Source organism: Arachis ipaensis, chromosome B6 (genome assembly GCF_059453495.1).
Source record: "Arachis ipaensis isolate K30076 ecotype BB chromosome B6, ASM5945349v1, whole genome shotgun sequence".
Taxonomy (NCBI): Eukaryota; Viridiplantae; Streptophyta; class Magnoliopsida; order Fabales; family Fabaceae; genus Arachis; species Arachis ipaensis.
In genome coordinates, this window is record NC_142441.1 from 114801365 (window position 1) to 114823440 (window position 22076).

Here is a 22076-nt window from a genome sequence, read left to right on the forward strand (position 1 = left end):
TATGATTTTCACTTCTTAATGTTTTTTTTTTGTTGTTTATTTGTTTGTCCGATATCCTAGGTTTTTTTGGATTGATCCATTCATAATTTTGTACACGATTCGAATGACACATCTATGATGAGTATTTAGTTACTACACAGATAAACTCACTTCGGTCCTCCTTAGCATGTAAATAATCCAAATCCATAAAGATATTATGGTGTGATTACATTTTTTATCTACAAAACATATGGATAATTGGATAAACACCCAGTTAAATAAACAAACCTAAAATCTTTATTTGAATGACGTGCGTTTTTAAAACAGTTGGTAGCACTTGCGAAAATACCGGTTAAGTTTGAAAAATTGTTGGAACATTACTGGTTTCATGGAGAGAGAGCAAGAGAGAGAGAAAAAAATGGAAAAACAAATAGAGAGAGAAAGTGTGGCAAAAAAGAGGTGAAAAAAAAAGAAAGAGAATGTAAGAAAACAAAAAGAAATCGAAGGAACCTCTGAGAAGGGACATTCAACTCCCTTCTCCTTGTTCCTTCTACCACCCTTCCCCATCCATTGTTCATCTTCCTTTATTGAATTAGTTCTCCCTCCCAAGAGTGGCGAGGGAAAATTGAGAAAAGGAAAAACGAAATTGAGGAAAAGAGGTAAAGAAAAAGAGAAAGAAGAAGCACAAATTTTCAATACGTGCAATTTTAACAGTATTGGAGGAGATGATTATTGTATTTGCATAAGAAATAGGAGAAAGAAAGAGTAATCAAAATCAGATCTAGGTTTGGGAAAAAATACCAAAAACAAAAAAAAATTAAAGAAAAAAGAAAAATTGATTGTGTTAATTGCATTGCATTTGTAATATGAACAATACCTCCAATCAGAACATGGTGACTCCTTCCCCTTCCATAGCCGCCTCGGCCGAACCTCCAAAAACTAAAAGGCTTTACCAAGTTTGGCCAGGGAACAATGTAAGCATTGTTGTTGTTATTGTTATTGTTATCTTAGTAATGTTTTCAACATTTTAACGTAGGCTTGTTTTTATGTTGGCTCCTTTTGATTGTGATGTAGTATCCTTTGTTCTTTTTATGTTTGTTCTTTATGCAAATGTAATTTTTCATTTTTATGGTGGTAATTTTGTTGTTTTCTATCATAGTAATAAAAGAGAAGAGTGTTTTTTTATGGGAGTTGTATTAGTGAAATAAGAATGACTTGGTGTTTGAATAGGAAAACACTTGGTCCAAAATTTATTTCTTAAGAAAGTTTAAACCATTTTCAATGTTGAAGTGCTTTATAAATTAGCAAAACATAGTAGTGTATTGACACTAATTATCTATATGGCTAAAACCATGCTAAAGTTCAGTATGAAGAGTAACACTAGGTAACTATGATTTGTGAAGTTAGAGAACAAAAGTTGGACTTATGAAATTTGGTATACTTTTACAAGAAAAAAGCTAGATATGTTGGTAGAATATGATTTTCATCTTTGAATGGTTCAAGGCATCGTAGTTTTTTTCATAAACTGCGAATAAAGAAGAGGGTGGTTAGTCAGGGGAATTGGTTCTCTTGATTGAAGGTGAGTTTTGAAGGGGGTTGAGTAAGAATTTGGATAGAAAAAGTGATATCAAATTTATTCATCTTTACCATAGACATATACAACTTAAAATATTTCTTTCCGACACAATAGATTTCTTGAGTTTCTTGTTCCAACTTTATTAATCCATTTATTTTTGGATCAAAGTGTTAATTGGTGCTTGAGAATAGAAAATTGAGAACAAAAGAAAAGGAAGATTGAAAGAAAGTTGATTGGAGATATCTATTTATTAGTCTTTTGTATTTTATACTGGCATATCTATTTAATACATTTATCTCGTACTTTTTCATCCTTGCAAAAAGACCAAAATAAAGCAAATAAAACTTCACAGAAAATATTCTTTTTTCTTTTTTAAATGATCTATTTTAGTTTAAATATATCTAACACATACAAATTGCTAATTTAATAGTGTATGGTCATTGTGTGGCAAATGGATAAAAAGTATTTGAAGAGTAAATGTATTGTACTTTCGTAATCCACTCTACAGGGCTTTAGAGTCTGAATCTATATGAAATACTATGTAAAATAATTTGTGATAAAGCTTCTTTTTTCATTTTAGAAATTTCTATGTGGTGGAAGGTTAGTCTTTGGTCACGATGCATCGTCTCTATTTTTAACATCGTTCCTGATTGGAGGTCCTGCAATAACCTTTTGTATAAAAATGCTAGTAGCATTGAAACATGGACATCCTATTGCTAGCCAGCCTATACTGATTGGAGCAGCAGTTCTCACAATTTTGGTTGGTAAAAAATATATAAGCTATTTTAATCAATGAAAAATACTTGGCCTGGTTATGATATTGTAAACATGACACTTCATTGTTTGACTACAGGATTTTATTTTTCTCTTCCTAACATCCGGTAGAGATCCAGGAATTATTCCGAGGAATTCACGTCCACCTGAAGATGAAGCATTTGACCTGAGTACACCATATCTTGACTGGATGAGCAATAAAACCCCTAATGTGAAAATACCCAGAATTAAGGATGTTAAAGTAAATGGCATGACGGTAAAGGTGAAATTTTGTGACACATGCCTATTGTATCGTCCGCCACGTGCTTCCCATTGTTCTATTTGCAACAATTGTGTGCAGAAGTTTGATCATCATTGTCCCTGGGTTGGTCAATGTATTGGATTAGTAAGTTGTCCACACCATCTCATAGAAATCAAGAAAATTTTCACTATTTATTTAGGAAAATTAATGTCTCTCCTTTTACTTTCATCGGTAAATAAGGTAAATTAATAAATTTGTAGTAAGTTAATTTAGTTTGAATTTCAAATGCTGCAAAGAGGAATAATATTTGAACATATATTAGGTTAAAACATAGAATAGGACAATATATGTCATTGTCAAGTGTATTGTTGAAATGAAAAGGTGTTATATATATTTATGAGAGATGTTGAGTTTGATGATAATATTGTTGAGATAAAAAGGTGTTATATATATTTATGAGAGATGTTGAGTTTGGTGCTGATTAGTAGACAAAATATTATTCTACTAAAAAATATGCACAATAGTTCAAGCACAAAGTGACTCTAACATCACTAATTTTGGTCATATGATTTAAGAAAGCATCCATCTAAATGGAAAATGCAAATACCTCTTAAAAAGAAGCCAAGTTTTTCATTTCTAATAGTATCCATAAATATGTACATGTAGAAAAAAGAAGAAGAAATTATCTGATTTGCAAGGTTAATACATGATTCTATGTTATACCAATTGATCCATCCTTTAAGAAAGCTTTATTTTGATGCAAGATTCAATACTATATCACTTGACTCATCCTTTGTTAAAGCTTTATTTCGATACCTTTCGCAATACTTTTGTTGGCTTGGTAGACTTTTTTTCTTGCATCATTTTATTTTCTTTTCACACTACATCATAATTTGGAAAGACAAGTGCTAATTTTTGCCATATTGCTTAACTTAACTTTACTCTGTATTTTCAATCCACTACCTTTATCTTTTCCCAACTTCCTTTAGTAGAACCTAATAATTTTACTCATATTGATGTTTTTGCAGCGCAACTATCCATTCTTCATATTGTTCATATCATCATCAACTTTGTTGTGTTTGTATGTTTTTTCATTTTCTTGGGTTAACCTTGTTCGGCAAAAGGGTAGCTTGTGGTTCGCCATGTCACATGATTTCATATCAGTTGCTCTCATTGTATATTGCTTCATAGCCATTTGGTTTGTGGGTGGACTCACAGTTTTTCACTTGTATTTGATTTCTACCAATCAGGTAATCTCTTTCTCTATCTCTATTTCTATTTCTAGTGTTCTATTTTGTATTTTTCTCCCCTTCCATTAGTTCTTTTGAGAATCCATAGGAATATTTCTTAGTTTATTTCTTTCTTTAATTTATCATTGCCTGGAAAATTTTAAAATTGGTCATTAGTTATTATTAGAAACTTGGAAGCTTATTATAATTCTTCAGTAGAATTGGTTATTATTATATTGTATATGTTGTTATATACAATCCTAAGATTTGAGAAAATGGAAGCAAATGACAAATTCTTGAATGGACATTTTGTCCTTTTCTTACAAACGACGACAAGGATGTAATGGATGACTCGAGACATAAACATTGTACATGAGAAATTCTTGTTGTATATTCAGTTAGGAAAATCCAAGTCCATCTTTGGTGTTTAATCTATATATTATTAAAGTTGTTTCCTCTATATATTTTCTAATATGTGAAGTTACTACATGATATATTTGTATTACATTCACCTTTTTGTTGGCGTTATTACAGACAACTTATGAGAATTTCCGGTACCGCTATGATAGGAAGGAAAATCCATATAGAAAGGGACTAGTGTCAAACTTTAAAGAACTATCTTGTGCTAGGATCCCAACTTCATTGGTCAATTTTAGAGAGTGGGTTGTGGAAGAGGATGATTATCAAGATGAATCCTATAGGACATATAATTCAGAGTTTGATAAAGGTTTTGTGAACCCAAAACAGAAATTTGACATGGAAATGGGAACAATGTACGGCAAAGATAGTATGCGAGTTCCTAATATTCTAAAGGATTTGGATTATAGTGGCATTGATGATAATCTAAAGAAGAAAGTAGGAGCAAAAGATGGTACATTTGATATTTTTGTTCCTGCTGATCAAGATCTAAAGTATTCCCAATGGAAACCCAAAATTGCACCCAATGCAAACATTGGAGAAATTGGAAAGCTATAGCTCCTTCGGGTTACCCTACATGGGATTACATAGGTACCATTTTGATTTTAGCTTTACTCTCTGTACATGTAAAAAATCATGAATCATACTTACCTCTAAGATTTGGTTAAATTCATCAACTTGATCTTCTTTATTAATAACTTGAACAAATAGAAGGATGTCCTAACAAATGTTATCTAAACTGTGTAGGCGATTAGTGTTATTTGTCCATAAAAAATATACTCTATATAATTCTTATGTTTGATTGTTTAAATACAAGAAAGAGAAACAAATGAAGTATTTATAATATTTCTTAGTTATTTCAAAAGATTGAAGACTTGAACAATTTGGATAGCAGTTAACACCTCGTATTTTTTTATCTTTTGAGTGAAAGGTAATAGTTAGTATATGTTTTTGCTTTATTCCTAGAATAGATTTAATGAAATACCAAGATAAGGGTAATCTATCAGATTATGTTATCTGCAGTTGTTAGTCTTAACTGATTCCATGGCTAGGATCACCTTATATTTTTTCAACTATTTTTTGTGCAGATCCAATTGAGCAATTTCTTGAGAGGAAAATGTTTATAGACAACGAATTTTAAGGTTAGGCTGTTGTTTTTTTTTTCAAAGGAAGGGGTGGCTATTAAAGGGTAGCTGTGGCATGATTTTGTAATGAGAAGTTGTAAACAAATGTTAATATTTCAAATGCAAATTCAGATTTATTTTTCATTCTACTCAAAGATGGAGAAAAGTTTCGCAAGCTAAGTTACAAAAACTTGGCTCAAAACATGTTCGTCAGATAACACTGGAAGGAATGGAGACTCACATAAAAGAATAATGAAGCAGCTATATTAATGTATGATGTGTGATGCCTATTCTTTCTTCTTTATCTCAGCAAAATATGGATTTTAGAGTTTTTTTTGTCTGCAATCCATAAATTTGTGTTTTCTATCTAAGCATGCTCCTTCATTACTTGTTATAGTAAGTCGTTATTACATTGCACTTTGTATATTACAGAACAAATGCATCTAAGATAATGATACATATCTTGATTATTTCTATTTCATTAGAAACAATTTATTAGCCTTGCTAGTAATATGTAACCGCACACATGAATCAATTAAATTCTTCAAGGATTTAACTTAATGGATTAGTTTCTATGTTTTTCCAGAGCAATATATCTAGACTAACATTTAAAACTTTAGGATACAATGCATAAGTGATTTCATGATTTATTATTATTATTGTTGTTATTGTTGTTGTTGTTAAATTCTATTTATAAGGAGTAATAATGAGTTCCCAACTTCTAAAATAGTAGAAATCATTTTGTTGCAGCAACGACGACAATGAAAAGGAGAAATCTTCATTGACCAATCAAAGAGATGAGATAAAGGATTCAAGAGTAGGGTTTCAAAGTTCAATTCTCAATCGTATTAGAGTTTCATTGGCCGCAACATATTCAAATTTAATTTGTAAAGATAAGAAAAATTACATTTTAATGATAACAGATAATGTTGAATTTGAGGAAAATGACAATTCAATACATTTTTAAATTTTTTTTGGTGTTATTCATTGTCGACACAATATAATGAGTAAATCCTTTTGCATCGTAGACTTCTCAGAGAGAAGAGTAATGACCAAGAAACTCTTATACCGGTCTGTTAGTGTTCGAACTTCTAACTAAATGTTTAAGGAACTCTATCAAAAGAAAAAAAAGTTTAAGGAACTCATAATGTTTCGTACTCGCACACGTTATCATAATTCATTGAAAACTAATCAAATCATAACACATAATAAGAAAAAAAAAATCACAACATAATATAATAAAACATTTAGTTAGAATCTCGAAGGGGGATTTAATTAGTTTGAGATACAGGGAGGGGTAGGGGTTGGAAGTTGCAACAACGTGGACGAGATCCTAGAATATGGATTTAAGAGAAGTATAGGCGTTTAGAGTCAGAATTATTCTCCATATTTGTGAACAACATACTGGAGGCTATTTCCCAAAAATAGGTATTCTATTTGTTCAAATGGATAGGAAGGATAACTATCATCTGCCTTTCAAGAAAATATAAGCGAGGCAAAGTAAACTTGTTTGTTTTTACTAGATATATAATTGTTGGTACGAATTTCGACTTATGAAAAAATTCGGCTACAATCAATAAGAATTTAGGATATGATCGATGGATCAGATATTCAACTATAGAGAAATTCACTTTCGACTACGATAGGAATGATAGTCGAAGTTGAGGGCTTGATGATTTAAAATGAGTCGAGAATTGAGTTCGAAACTAGATAAACTACGTGGATAAATTTGAGCACGATGCAAGAATGTGGAATTTGGAGACCAAGGCAAGACAAAACGTGGGGAGTCCACTATGAAGATTCTTTAGGGTTAAGGCAAGGTCATGATTGATGCCGGATTTTTACAATCCACAAAACACCGACAAATATACCGGGTAATATCAAGTAGTAACCTCAGGTGAATGAGGGTCGATCCCACGAGGATTAATGAGTTAAGCAAGCAAAATCAATTGATTAATCTAGTCAGACAATCAAATTAGGATTTTGAAGGATTTTGAGCATAAACAGTAACTAAACAAGGTAAAACAGAAACAAACAGTGAGTATGAACAAGATAATATGATTGAGAAAGCTAAGGTTTCAGAGATGTTAGTTGTCTGTATCAATACTTTTTACTTTCTATTCTAATCATGCAGCGATTCTTTTATGGCAAATCATTAGTATTTAAACCACAATCCCTTGGTGATTCAATTTCTATTTACCCTAATTAAATGCTAATCCCTTAGTCACTTAATCAAGAAAAGAGTTGAAGAACATTTCTGATTTATAAAACCACACAATTCATAAGAGTTTAACCTAGTTGATTCTATGTCACTTATCAATCCAGTTTCAAAACTTACAAATTATGAGAATCGGTTTTTAAGCTTAATTCAATTAATCAATTTTCTAAAAGATTAAGAAAATTCAATTCAGAGAGGAATTGTTTTCCAACATATTCCATGAATGCTAGTGTGCTCTGAGATAATTTTTCTAGGGAAAGCTCAAGATTAGAAAGCCTCTGGGCATTTTGTTGGTTTGGTTGTGAGTTGGATGGTGATTGGTGGGAATGGTTTAAAGAGAGTTACTGGTGTTGTGATGGTTGAAGGTATTCTGTTGGTTGTTATTAATCTGATGGGGTTGGTGGGTGTTGTTAAACTGGTTTAGTCTCTGGTTTTGGTTTCTCCACCCAAAGTTTGGGTGTTTTCTCCATCCAGGGTGAAAGGTGTTGGAGTAGGGGTCATTCTGAGGTTGTCTTGAAGGATTGCCCATGTAATTCACTTGCTCTAGAGAGGATTGTCCATATTCCATGCCTTTACCTTGAGAAAATCCATTACTCATACCATAGGAATTCTCTTGAGTGCTTACTGTCGAGATTTGCATTCCTCTTAGGTGTTGAGTAATTGCATTCATTTGCTGGGACAAAATCTTATTTTAAGCTAACAGAGTATCCAAAGTACTTAACTCTATGACTCCTTTCTTTGATGATCTTTCAGAAGAGTAAAGATATTGATTGTTGGCCACCATCTCAATCAATTCTTGTGCTTCCTCAGTGGTTTTCTTCATATATAAAGATCCTCCAGTTGAAGTGTCCAGTGCCATCCGTGAGGTGGGCGTGATTCCATCATAAAATATTTGAGCTGGACCTAGTCAGCAAACATATTATCAGGGCACTTTCTGAGCATCTCTTTAAACCTCTCCCAAGCTTCATATAGGGATTCTCCTTCTTACTGTCTGAAGGTCTGAACATCAGTTCTGAGCTTAGTAAGCCTCTGAGGTTGAAAGAATTTGTTTAGGAACTTAGTGACCAAATCCTCCCATGTAGCTATGCTCTCCTTGCGCTGATTCTCTAACCACTGCTTAGCCTGATCCCTTATAGCAAAAGGGAAGTGCAACAGACGATAAACCTCTGCCGAGATGCCATTTGTCTTGACTGTATCACAAATTTGGAGAAAGTTAGAAATAAACAAATTTAGATCCTCCTGTGGGCTTCCATTGAATTAGCAGTTCTTTTGAACCAATGTGACAAGTTATGGCTTCAATTCAAAATTGTTGGCTTGGACAGTAGGTGCAATGATATTGCTTCCACAACTATCTGGATTAGGATTAATGTATGACCCGAGAGTCTTCCTTGGTGGATTTAGTGGTGCGTGTACGCAAACCCCGCACTTCCGTACAGTAGTACCACCAAAGGCACTGGGTCATCCAAGTAATATCTGAGCGAGTCAAGGTCGATCCCACGAGGATTGTAGTTTGAAGCAAGCTATGGTTATCTTGCAGGTCTTAGTCAAGCAGATAGAAGAATTGGATTTGGAAGATGGAATTATAATGATAATCTTAAAACCTAGATGAATATCTGTAATGGATGAGGCTTGGAGTTGCTTTGTCTTTCTGAATTAAATATGGTAGTACTGTTTCCTTTGTTTGTGAGTGATTTCTTCAATGGCAGGCTGTATGTGATTGACACTAGTTTGAGCAGCTACCAATACTCCTCCGGATCTGAACCCCAGGTTTAGTGCGGATCTATATCTTCTTGAAGGTGAAGCGTGTACAGTCTATTCTCCTTCATGATCCTACTCAAAATGACACAGACAAGGTCGGATCTTCCGGATCAGAGAATTCTGTATCTTTGGTTCTAGTCTCTACCACAGAGATCATAATCTCCCCAGAAATTAGCTGAATTGATGTCTCGAGAAGTCCCCAACGAAATCGTGGATTAGCCGTCTGAGAGACGTATATTCAAGTTGGTGGTTCATCATTGTTCGATGAAAGACACACTCTGAACCCATATAGAATGTGATAACCTTATTCCAGTTCAACGCATTCATATTGATGAAGAACGAATATACGTCTGAGAATTAATCAAACACGGATCGAAGAGAAACAGTAATACTTTTATTAATTCATGGGACTCAGCAGGGCTCCTCCCCTCAACCTAGGAGGTTTAGAAACTCATACTGAAAGTAAAAACAAAGTAAAAACGAAAATAGGGCTGAATGGTGTATGATGTCTCTGAAAATCATGTAAAACACTTTAAATACTAAGCAGATGATTAGTAAGGGTAAAACATTATATTTAGTGCTAAAATCCACTTCTGGGGCCCACTTGGTGAGTGTTTGGGCTGAGCTTTGATGAGATCCACGTGCTATGAGGCTCCTTGGGCATGGAACGCCAGCTAGGGGGTCCTCTTTGGGCCTTTGGACGCTAGGCTCTGCTCTTTGGGCGCTAGACGCCTGGAAGGGGGCAGGAAGCTGGCGTTGGACGCCAGTTTTGGGCCTTCTAATCCAAAGCAAAGTATGGACTATTATATATTACTGTAAAGCTCTGGAAGTTAGCTTTCCATATCCGTTGAGAGCACTCCATTTAAACTTCTGTAGCTCCAAAAAAGCTCTTCCGAATGCAGGCAGGTCAGATCTGGACAGCATGTGCAGTGCTTTCTCTGTGTCTGAATCAGCCTTCTGCTCCAATTCTTCAATTTCAGCCAGAAAATATCTGAAATTGCCCAAAAACACAAAAACTCATAGTAGAATCCAAAAATGTGAATTTAACACTAAAACCTATAAAAACTTAATAAAAACTAAATAAAAACTACTAAAAACTATATGAAAGTGATGTCAAAAAGCGTTTAAAATATCCGCTCATCAATTAGCATTATTATTCTCTGCCATGTGTGACTCAGATAATTCTTCCTCAACCACTTCTTCTGTCTCTTCTTCATCTAATTGATTTCTAGCTTGTTTTTTCTCCCGCCGAAGAGTTCTTTCAATTTCAGGATCATACTGAAACGGTTCTTTATCCATGTTTTTCTGCATAGACAAAAACAACAAGGAAATCAAATTGGAACTCCCTTCACAATATCGAAGGAAATTCCCAGAGGGGAAATAAAAATCAAAACAGTAAATAAACAACATTAAAAAGGTCTAATCTAGGTAATCAATTGATTGTCAGTTTGTTGACCGCAATTAATCCCCGGCAACGGCGCCAAAAAACTTGATGCCGGATTTTTACAATCCACAAAACACCGACAAGTGCACCAGGTTGTATCAAGTAGTAACCTCAGGTGAATGAGGATCGATCCCATGAGGATTAACGAGTTGAGCAAGCAAAATCATTTGATTAATCTAGTCAGACAATCAAATTAGGGTTTTGAAGGCTTTTGAACATAAACAGTAACTAAACAAGGTAAAACAGAAACAAACAGTGAGTATGAACAAGATAATATGATTGAGAAAGCTAAGGTTTCAGAGATGTTAGTTGTCTGTATCAATACTTTTCACTTTCTATTCTAATCATGCAGCAATTCTTTTATGGCAAATCATTAGTAATTAAACCTCAATCCTTGGTGATTCAATTTCTCTTTACCCTAAATGCTAATTCCTTAGTCACTTAATCAAGAAAAGAGTTGAAGAACATTTCTGATTTATAAAACCACATAATTCATAAGAGTTTGAACTAGTTGATTCTATATCACTTATCAATCCAATTTCAAAACTTACAAATTATGAGAATCGGTTTTCAAGCTTAATTTAATTAATCAATTTTTCAAAAGATTAAGAAAATTCAAGTCAGGGAGGAATTGTTTCCCAACATATTCCAACCCTTTGAGATGAAGAACAAAAACCTTTTCTTAAAGAGGAATCAGTTGCATAAATTAGAAATAGAAAAAATTTATTGCATTAATTCATAGACTAACAGAGCTCCTAACCTAAACCGAGGAGAATTAGAAACTCATGCTTGTTCTTGAAATCCTTAAGAAATTAAAATTGCAAAGTGACCAACTACCGAAGAGGTGAGAACCCTCTTCCCTAAATACTAACCTAGATAAAATAGAATTCAAATTCAAATTTCAAAAACAAATTAAAATCTAAAACAGAATCAAATCTTTTCCTAATTATTCTCCACCGAGAAGATATCTTTCTTGATTCCTTGTGATCTTTAATAACTGTCAACATTAATTGTGAATGATCCTCTAGAGTTGAAATTTTTGAAGAACAGAAAGTCTTGAATTGAGGTTCTGGAAGAGGCAATGAGTCCCAAGTTGTACGTGGCTCAATCCACGTTATACTTGACTTGAAAGTGTGCTCCTGGAGTGTCATTTATGGGCTCACGTACAACGTGAAATAGCTACGTTGTACGTGAGCCAATTTCCTTAAGTTGCTTTCCCTAACGTAGTACATGAGAAACTCCATGTATTACTTGAAATTCAACCTTTGCGTATGCACACTTTGCCAAATTCTTCTATTTTGTGCGTACGCATGCATGTGTGTGTATGCACATCTTCTGCATAGTACGTATGATTGCCTACACACTACGTGAACCTTTTAATGTTTGTGGGTTGTGCGTACGCACAGGTGTGTGCGTACGCACACTTTCTTTTCCTCCTTTCACGTAGTATGTAGTCTTGTTTGCGTACAATGCCCATTTTTTTCCTTTTTGCTTTCCAGAAGCTTTCTGTTTCAGAGAGCTTTCTATTTTCATGATTCTTCTGTTCCAGGAAGCTTTCTGTTTGCATGCTTTTCATTCTGTTTCTTCTGTTTTCCTTCTAAAGCTTTCTATAATCAATCAATTCAACTAATCAAAGTAATATTCATTCTAACCTTAAATTCATTGATTATTTAACAGAAATTCTTAATAAATCACTTGAAATTAAGAAGAAAAAACACTAAAGATGTGCACGCATCACAACACCAAACTTAAAATCTTGCTTGTCCTCAAGCAAGCGAAGAATCATGGCTTAATCAAAATTCTTAACCCTATGATATAGGAATAAAGGATTGCAATCTAAATAAGTCTGGACAACCGTTTCACTTATGCACAGTTCAACAATTGATTAGAATCTTTCAAGACTTTTGTCCGGATTAGATTATGGAATCCTTTATTGAATCATCAACTTGAAGCAAACTTTTTTACTTTCTTTCCATCATTTAAGTTCATTGGGTGCTTTGCACTTTGAGCTTAGCCGTGACTCTTAATGTTTTCTTTTGGCTTGATACATAAATACCACAAGCACATAGTTGGGGAGCTCTTTGAGCTTATTCTGTCTTTTCATTCTTTCCCACCATTGGTGCTCAGAGCCTTTGGCTTTCACTTTTTTTAGGGGGGTGCTTTGAATTATAAGTCTAACCGTAACTTCTAAATGCTTTGTTCTTCAAGCTTCTAGCTTGATACATAAGCACCACAAGCACTTGACTAGGATGCTCTTTGAGCTTATTTTTCTCTCAATTTCCTTAGTCAGTGGTGCTCAGAGCCTTTGGTTTCTCTTATAACCTCTTTTTCTTACTTTTTATTTCTTATGTTGTTGCTTCTTCAAGGTTTTGTCAAGTATAAGGACTCCATAATGGTCCTCTAGACTAAAGCCTCAAGCAATGTTGCTCAGATCATGTTGAGCATTCTTAGTTAGTTTGGCTTCCCAAACCCAAATTGTCCTGCTCTTTTATTAAACTTCCCAGCACATGATTGATACAAAAAATTTGTATCTCTACAAAATTTCTTGGGTAAGTATACCGAATTTGTCGTCAAGTAAAAACTCACAATAGAGTGAGGTCGAATCCCACAGGGATTGATTGGTTGATCAACTTTAATCAGAGGGATTGTCTAGTTGAACTGAACATAATTGAGTTGAGATTGCAGAAATTTAAATGGCGAGAAACGTAAATAGCAAGAAATGTAAATGACGGAAAGGTAAATAACTGAATTAAACTGCTGGAATGTAAATTGCTAAATGTAAAGTGCAGAAAGTAAATAGCAAGAAATTAAATGGGAATGGGAGTAATGAACATCAAAGTAAACAGAATATAGAGAATGGGAAAATGAGAATGGGGAAGCTCATTGGGTTTAGGAGATGTTGCATTCTCCAGATCAAGTTCATTCTCATATCTTCCTCAATCCATGCAACTCATTGATCTCTTGGCAATCTTAGGTGATTGACTCCCAATTCTTTGGCAATTCAATCTCTCTAAGCTTGAACAATTGCCCAATTCCTTGATCTAATTGCTCATGGGAAGAGATGAAGTACGGTCACTGATTATACCACATACTTTTCTAGATCAAAGCATCGGGAGGATTATATGTCACTATATCCGACCAACCCCCAATCTAGTCCAACATGAGAAAGTATTTCTAGCATGATTCCCTCATTCTTCTTCCAAAGTTCTGAGGGAATCCAAGTGTAAACAATTTCTCTTCCGAGACAATTGCACAATTGGATGAAGTCCGAAAGCTTTCAAGAAAATCAAAGAGAATGAATAGAAGAAGAACAATAAGAACTATTATTGATCCATTGAATTACAACAGAGCTCCCTCCCACAATGAAGTGGGGTTTAGTTGATCATAGCTCTGGAAAATGAAAATAAAAATGTAAAGTGCATCCAAAGTAAACTAACTATAGAGAACAGTAAATGAGTGTTTACAATTCCGGATTCCCGAATTTTTCAATCCCCTTTTTCTAGTTCAAAACTACTCCTATATATACTACTTCTCTGATACTCAGGTGAGTCTTCAAGTATCTGAATGTAGGCCCTTGGTCTTAGTTGAAGCAGTTAACAAACTCTTTGGGCTTTTCTCAGCTTTCTGAAAGGGTTTAGTTGAGCACGTTAGTGTGGTCGTTAGTGTGGCCGTTAGTGTGAGTAATGTCATGTTTAGTTGCACGACTCGATAACGTTAGTGATACCAACGTGGTCACTATCGTTATAAACCTCTTGAATCCACGTTACTTCTGGCGTTAGTGGCACTAACGTGGCCACTAACGCCACACCTTGCCTCAGCCAACGTTGCTCCTGGCGTTAGTGGCATTAACGTGGCTACTAACGCCACCAATTTGCCTTTAATCACACCATCGCTGGCGTTAGTGGGCAGTAACGCCACCACTAATGCCACAAAGTCTCTTCTTGTCACGTTAGCACTGGCGTTAGTGGCACTAACGCATCCCTGGGTGGGTAACGCCACCACTAACACCACTTTTTCTTGACTTCTCCACGTTAGTCTTGGTGTTAGTGGCATCAACGTTGCCACTAACGCCACCAAGCCATCCATTGCCCACGTTATTATTGGCATTAGTGTGCCTAACTTGGCCACTAATGCCACCAATCCTTGGTTAGTCCACGTTGGTGCTGGCGTTAGTGTGCCTAACTTGGCCACTAACGCCACCTTGTCTCTGCTTCTTCCTTGCCTGTAATCAATCAAAAAAGTGCATCAAAGCCTTGCTATAATCACAAGATAATGTATCGTTCATTGCGTCAATTAGTTATTTGCATTAATCTCATGAAAATATTTATAATTCACAATGTTTGATTGAATCAAGACATGCATACATAACTTATCCATATGCTTGCTTATTGACTAAGAAAATGCATGAAACTAACCTAAAACATACTAAAAATGGCTTGTAAAACTAGCCAAGATGCCCTAGCATCACAACACCAAACTAAATCTTGCTTGTCCCCAAGCAAGTGATAAAACATAAGAAGAATGAATGAAAACATAAAGAGATATGAGTCCTTATTGAGAGATTTCAATCCTAGTTCATGGAGTTTCATGCATGACAACTTAAGTTCATATTCTTACTGGTTTCTAGGCCATAATATGCTCTTATATACTCAGTCTGTTGCCTTCTATGAGACTCTTATTCCTTGATCCTTAGCTTAACTTTTTGTTTTCTTTTTTTTTCTTGCTAGAGGTTTATTACTTTGTTTAGCTAAGTGCTCTGTGTTAAGGCAACTCTTTATGATAAGCTTTTAGCCAACACTCCCGAACCAGTTAGTTCAAGGTTCTAGGTGTTGAAATGCCCCTGAGGACTTACTTACTCAAGCATCTCCTCAACACATACACACCACAGGCACATGGCTTGTTATTCATCCCTGAGACCTTGGTGCCCAGCACCTCTTTGGGTTACTAAATGCTTTGTGACAAGGTTGCTCTTGATAGTGGACTTTTGGTTGATAATCTCGGGTAAGTTAGCCCAAGTTATCAAGTGATGATGCACTCCTTAGAACCTAATCATCCAAGCATATCCTTGTACAAAACACCACAGGCACATATCTCAAGATTCAAGCTATTGGTGCCTAGCTTTATTGCTTGCTCTCTTCTTTCTTTTTCATTTTCTTTTTCTTCCCATGATCTTTTTATTCATCTAAGTCTCATAGAGTGCACATTAAGCTTATATTTCAAGAGATATTCTAACCTTCAACCTTATTGGTGAACCACTAATTAGTTAAGCATTTACCACCACAAATGCTAGGACTTTATTCTGCAAACTTGGACTTCACTCTTCTTTTTCACAACATTTTCTTTTATTGAACTCAAGAACAAAGCATACAATTTAAGCAAGGTGAAATGATATGGTCACTTAAACTAGCAAGCCAAAACAAACCTAAAGAAAACAAAGTAATGCCAATGACTTAAAGACTGAAGGGACATTGATCAACAGGGGTACAATTGCACTTTCAATTGACAAATTTAATCTAGAAACAGTCAAATTACAATACAACCTCTTGATGCCCTCTTGTTTCCTCTTTGTCATCACCATCTTTAGCTTTTGTATCATTCTTTATCTCCTTAGATGATGGTGCATATTCATTCCAAGAGATTGACTGTCTTCTTGCAAAGGTATTGAAAGTTGCTTGCTCTCCAAGCACTTGAGTGGTTAGCATTCATGTATGTTTGTAAGCTTCTGAACTTACTTTGATGTGTAAACACCAAACTTAGTTTCTTACTTACTTCTGTATGCAATGTGTTGTGTGCATGCAATGTGCCATCATGTGCCTTTAGTCTTTTTGAGAAAACAAACTTAAGAGAAATTCTAAAATCAAATGGCTTCTGTGGTTGTTTGGATTTAGTGATTTCTTATGCTAATTGAAGGGTTGCAGTGTGTTCATGTGAAATTAATGGTGTAACACCAAACTTAGTATCACACATTCATCCTTGAATTATTGACTCATGGGATAATCACTTTTAGTGTGAAACACCAAACTTAATTCCTTGCAATGCACAAAAGGTTAACTTGCCCTTTATTAAACAAAGAAAAGAATCAAAAAAAGGTTTACCTCTGGTTAGGTTGCCTCCCAACAAGCGCTTCTTTAACGTCACTAGCTTGACAGTTGTCCTTTGTCAGGGAGGATGGTAGTGTCTCAGGTCTTCCCCTCTCATGGTGAATTTATTTCCACTTCCTTCCTTGAGAATTTCTACATGCTCCAACGAGAAGACTCTATTGATTGTGTACACTTGAGGTAACTGAGATGGGATCATAGGAAAATGGGGTGGTATTGGTGGTTGGTTTCCCCTGGAGAGAAATCTTCTGTAGGGATTTTCTTATTTTTCCACCCTTTTGGCACCTTTTTCTCAAGCCTCTTTTCTCCTTCAAGTGGTGTTTCATTGGGTTTGAATTCAGAAGGACTTTTGTTGATTGTTCCTTGTGAAGATTGTAGCTCTAGTTCCTCCTTGAGTCCTCTAGTTTGTTGCACCACTTGTATTTCTTGTTTTTCCACCAAAGGTGCCTTTAGAGGCTCTGCTTGTGGTTTATTGATTGCTTCTTCCAAGATTACTTTCTCATAATCAACCTTCATGCATTTGTTCTCTTGGTCTAAATCATGTGAGGGTTTGAAGACATAAAAGATTAGCTGTTCATCATGTATTCTAAGCATCAACTTCCCTTTCTCAACATCTATTAGTGCTTTGGCTGTGGCTAAGAATGGTCTCTCCAGAATGATTGGTTGAAGATAACTTTCTTCCATCTCAAGAATAACAAAATCTGTAGGGAGGAAGTACTTCCCTACCTTTATCAGCATATTTTCCACCACTCCTAGTGCTTGCTTGTAAGTATTGTCAGCCAACTGAAGGACTATTTTTGTGGGTTTTAATTCATTTATTTGCAGCTTCCACATGAGAGACAGGGGCATCAAGTTTATACTCGCTCCAAGATCATAAAACCCTCTATAAATCAACATATCCCCTATAGCACAAGGGATATGGAAGCTTCCTGGATCCTTCTTCTTTTTGGGTAAGTCCTTCTGAATAAGGGCACTGCACTCTTTAGTCATCACTACTGTCTGTCCACCCTTCAAGGGATTCTTCTTTGTTAGCAACTCTTTCATGAATTTGATATATAAAGGCATTTGTTGGAGTGCTTCAATGAAGGGGATGTTGATATGGAGGGATTTGAATATCTCTAGAAACCTAGAGGACTTCTTCTCTTTGTCACCACCCTTGAGCCTTTGAGGATATGGTGCTTGTGGCACGTAAGGTTTCAAGACTTCCTTCTCCATTAGATCCTCCCTCTGTGCAGGGTTATTTCTTTGTTTTGGCTCTCCCAACTTCTCTTTTGGGGGAATTTCGTTGTGCTCTGTTGACTTGATAGTTTCTTCTTCCAAGGTCTTCTCACTCCTTAGAGTGATTGTCTTACATTCTTCCCATTTCAGGTTCTTTATTTCTCCTCTTAGGTTCTTTTCAGTATCACTTGAAAAGCTGTTTGTAGTTTGGGTTATCTGTTGAGAAAGATATCCCACTTGTGTCTCAAACTTCTTAATGGCAGCTCCTTGATTTTGTAGATTGGATCTTACTTCCTCCTTGAAAGCGTTGTTGTCCTTAGATTCCTCCAAAAGCTTTCCCAGTAGGTTCTCTATTCTTGATAGCTTGTCCTCAGGAGGAGAGTATGAAATTGGGTTGGAAATTGAAGGTTGAGGATGGCCATTTTGTGCTTGGTAGTGAGGTTGGAAGGAAGTGTTGTGTGGGGCTTGATATGGTCTTTAGTTGGAGGATTGATGATTGAGGTTGTTGTAATGGTTGGGGTTTTGTGGTTTGTGATCCTGGGTTTGGCTTTGCTGGCCTCCCTACCTAAATTTTGGGTGGTTCTTCCAACCAGGATTGTAGGTTTTGGAATGGGGATCATAGAGTTGACTTGATGTATTTCCAACATAATTATCTTGTTCCCAATCATATCCTTCCTCTGTATTTCTTTCTTCTTGAACTGTTGGTTAGGTGTTGATTGCTGCCACCTGAGTTTTCTCCATTTGCTTGGTGAGCACTGCCAATTGATTGGTGATCAGTTTGTTCTGAGCTAATAGAGCATCCATCTGGCTCAACTCCATCACTCCTCTATTGGTGCTCCGATATGAGGCATATAAGTACTCATTGTTAGCCACAGTTTCAATGATATCTATGGCCTCTTCTATGGTCTTTTTGGTATTGAGAGAGCCTCCTGAAGAGTGGTCCATGGCCTTCTTTGCTTTTCTAGAAAGGCCTTCATAGAAAATGTGCAGTTGCACCCATTCGTTGAATATATCAGGGGGACATCTTCTTGTTAGCTCCATATACCTTTCTCATGCTTCATATAAGGTTTCTCCATCTAGTTGTCTGAACCTCCGTTCTCAGCTTGATTATCCTCTGTGGAGGATAGAACTTTGTTAGAAACTTGTTGACAACATCCTCCTATGTGGTAAGACTTTCCTTGGGAAAGGATTCAAGCCACTTAGATGCTTTGTCCCTAAGAAAAAGGGAAACAAGAGCAACCTATAGGTGTCAGGGTGAACACCATTGGCTTTCACAGTGTCACAGATTCTCAGGAATGTAAATAGATGTTGGTTGGGGTCTTCTTGGGCACTCCCTCCAAATGAGCAATTATTCTGGACTAGGGTGATGAGTTGAAGCTTAAGTTCAAAATTATTGGCATGAATAGAAGGTTTCAAGATGCTGCTCCCATAATTCCCAGGATTGGGATTGATGAAAGAGCCTAGGACTCTTCTCTCATGCACTACATGATTACCAGCACCTTCTCCAACATGATTTCCAATACCTTCTCCATGATGGTTATTCATATCATCAACCATGTCTATATCCAGATCCTCTTCCTCTTTTTCTTCACCAATAGCCCTCTTGCCTCTTACTTCTCTCCTTCGTCTAAAGAGAGTCCTCTCAGGTTCAGACTCAAAAGAGGTTGAAGCTCCTCTTCTTCTACCTATCATACACAAGATAGCAACATACAAAAGAGCACAGTGAAGGAATCCACCCTTGTGAAAAGAGTGTGGTTAGAGTGATTGATTCAAATTGTCAAACAGTTAGTGGATTAGTGTGCATAAGAATGTAAATAAACAATAAAAAGTAAGTGAAATTGCTGGAAATTAAAGTGACTAACTAAAAGTAAACCAATTAACAAAAGAAAAGCAAAATATTCAATCTAGTTATCTCTTGATTTAATCATTGTCAATGCAAAATCAATCCTGGGGCAACGACGCCATAAACTTGATACGAAAAATTTGTATCTCTACAAACTTCCTTCGGCAAGTATACCGAATTTGTCGTCAAGTAAAAACTCACAATAGAGTGAGGTCGAATCCCACAGGGATTGATTGGTTGATCAACTTTAATCAGAGGGATGGTCTAGTTGAACTGAACATAATTGAGTTGAAATTGCAGAAATTTAAATGGCGGGAAACATAAATAGCAAGAAATGTAAATGACAGAAAGGTAAATAGATGAATTAAGCTGCTGGAATGTAAATTGCTGAATGCAAAGTGCAGAAAGTAAATAGCAAGAAATTAAATGGGAATGGGAGTGATGAACATCAAAGTAAACAGAATATAGAGAATGGGAAGATGAGAATGGGGAAGCTCATTAGGTTCAGGAGATGTTGCATTCTCCGGATTAAGTTCATTCTCATCTCTTCCTCAATCCATGCAACTCATTGATCTCTTGGCAATCTTAGGTGATTGAATCCCAATTTCTTGACAATTTAATCTCTCTAAGCTTGAACAATTACCCAATTTCTTGATCTAATTGCTCATGGGAAGAGATGAAGTACGATCACTGATTATACCACATACTTTTCTAGATCAAAGCATCAGGAGGATTATATGTCACTATATCCGACCAACCCCCAATCCAGTCCAGCATGAGAAAGCATTTCTAGCATGATTCTCTCATTCTTCTTCCAAATTCCAAGGGAATCCAAGTATGAACAATTTCTCTTCCAAGACAATTGCACAATTGGATGAAGTGCGAAAGCTTTCAAGCAAATCAAAGAGAATGAATAGAAGAAGAACAATAAGAACTATTATTGATCCATTGAATTACAACAGAGCTCCCTCCCCCAATGAAGTGGGGTTTAGTTGATCATAGCTCTGGGAAATGAAAATAGAAATGTAAAGTGCATCCAAAGTAAACTAACTATAGAGAAGAATAAATGAGTGTTTACAATTCCAGATTCCCAGATTTTTCAATCCCCTTTTTCTAGTTCAAAACTACTCCTATATATACTACCTCTCTAATACTCAGGTGAGTCTTCAAGTATTTGAATGTGGGCCCTTGGCCTTAGTTGAAGCAGTTAACAAACTCTTTGGGCCTTTCTTAGCTTTCTGAAAAGGGTTTAGTTGAGGCAATAGTCACGTTAGTGTGGCCGTTAGTGTGAGTAACGTCATGTTTAGTTGCACGGCTTGATGACGTTAGTGACACCAATGTGGTCACTAACGTTAAAAACCTCTTGAATCCATGTTACCCCTGGCGTTAGTGGCACTAACATGGCCACTAATGCCACACCTTGCCTCAGCCAACGTTGCTCCTGGCGTTAGTGGCATTAACGTTGCCACTGATGCCACCAATTTGCCTTTGATCACACCATCGCTGGCGTTAGTGGGAACCAACGCCACCACTAACGCCACAAAGCCGCTTTTTGTCACGTTAGCACTGGCGTTAGTGGCACTAATGTTGCCACTAACGCCACTCCTCCTTGAAGCCCTTGCCATTGCTGGCGTCAGTGGGTGGGTAACGACACTGATGAGTGAATAATTTATACGCTTTTGGCATTATTTTTAGGTAGTTTTTAGTATGATTTAGCTACTTTTTAGTATATTTTTATTAGTTTTTAAATAAAAATCACATTTCTGGACTGTACTATGAGTTTGTGTATTTTTCTGTGATTTCAGGTATTTTCTGGCTAAAATTGAAGGACCTGAGCAAAAATCTGATTCAGAGGCTGAAAAAGGATTGCAGATGCTGTTGGATTCTGATCTCCCTGCACTCGAAACGGATTTTCTGGAGCTACAAAAACCCAATTGGCGTGTTCTCAATTGTGTTGGAAAGTAGACATCTAGGGCTTTCCAGCAATATTTAATAGTCCATACTTTGCGCGAGTTTTGACGACGCAAACTGGCGTTCAAACACCAACTTCCTGCCCTATTCTGAAGTTAAACACCATAAACAGGTTACAAACCAGAGTTAAACGCCACAAACAGGCTGCAACCTGGCGTTTAACTCCAAGAATAGTCTCTACACTTG

The 22076-nt window shown here is 36.1% G+C and overlaps 1 protein-coding gene and 1 non-coding gene across 3 annotated transcripts; both read left to right on the forward strand.

The window, feature by feature from the left end:
• The first annotated feature begins 353 nt into the window (after nt 1-353).
• Nucleotides 354-6323, forward strand: LOC110264082 (putative protein S-acyltransferase 1). Of its 2 annotated transcripts, XR_002349816.2 has the most exons (8): nt 354-953; nt 2136-2315; nt 2409-2714; nt 3599-3820; nt 4334-4807; nt 5305-5358; nt 5473-5611; nt 6091-6323. XR_002349816.2 is itself a non-coding variant. In XM_088489383.1 (6 exons), exons 1-5 carry the CDS (start codon nt 846-848, stop codon nt 4772-4774), a joined length of 1257 nt encoding a protein of 418 aa, XP_088345509.1. In that variant the 5' UTR covers nt 354-845; the 3' UTR covers nt 4775-4807; nt 5305-5816. The 2 variants fall into 2 exon arrangements, 1 of the variants encoding a protein (XP_088345509.1); XM_088489383.1 differs by lacking the exon at nt 6091-6323 and having other exon boundaries at nt 5305-5816.
• A 2148-nt stretch (nt 6324-8471) lies between these two features.
• Nucleotides 8472-8578, forward strand: LOC148562382 (small nucleolar RNA R71). The gene has a single exon (XR_015886436.1). It is a non-coding gene; the product is annotated as a small nucleolar RNA R71 (small nucleolar RNA).
• The last annotated feature ends 13498 nt before the right edge of the window (nt 8579-22076 follow it).

Coding starts and splice junctions, on each gene's coding strand:
- LOC110264082 (XM_088489383.1), top strand. CDS start 846: ATGAACAATACCTCCAATCAGAACATGGTGACTCCTTCCCCTTCCATA. Junction 2,316..2,408: donor CAGCAGTTCTCACAATTTTG/GTTGGTAAAAAA, acceptor GTTTGACTACAG/GATTTTATTTTTCTCTTCCT. Junction 3,821..4,333: donor ATTTGATTTCTACCAATCAG/GTAATCTCTTTC, acceptor GCGTTATTACAG/ACAACTTATGAGAATTTCCG.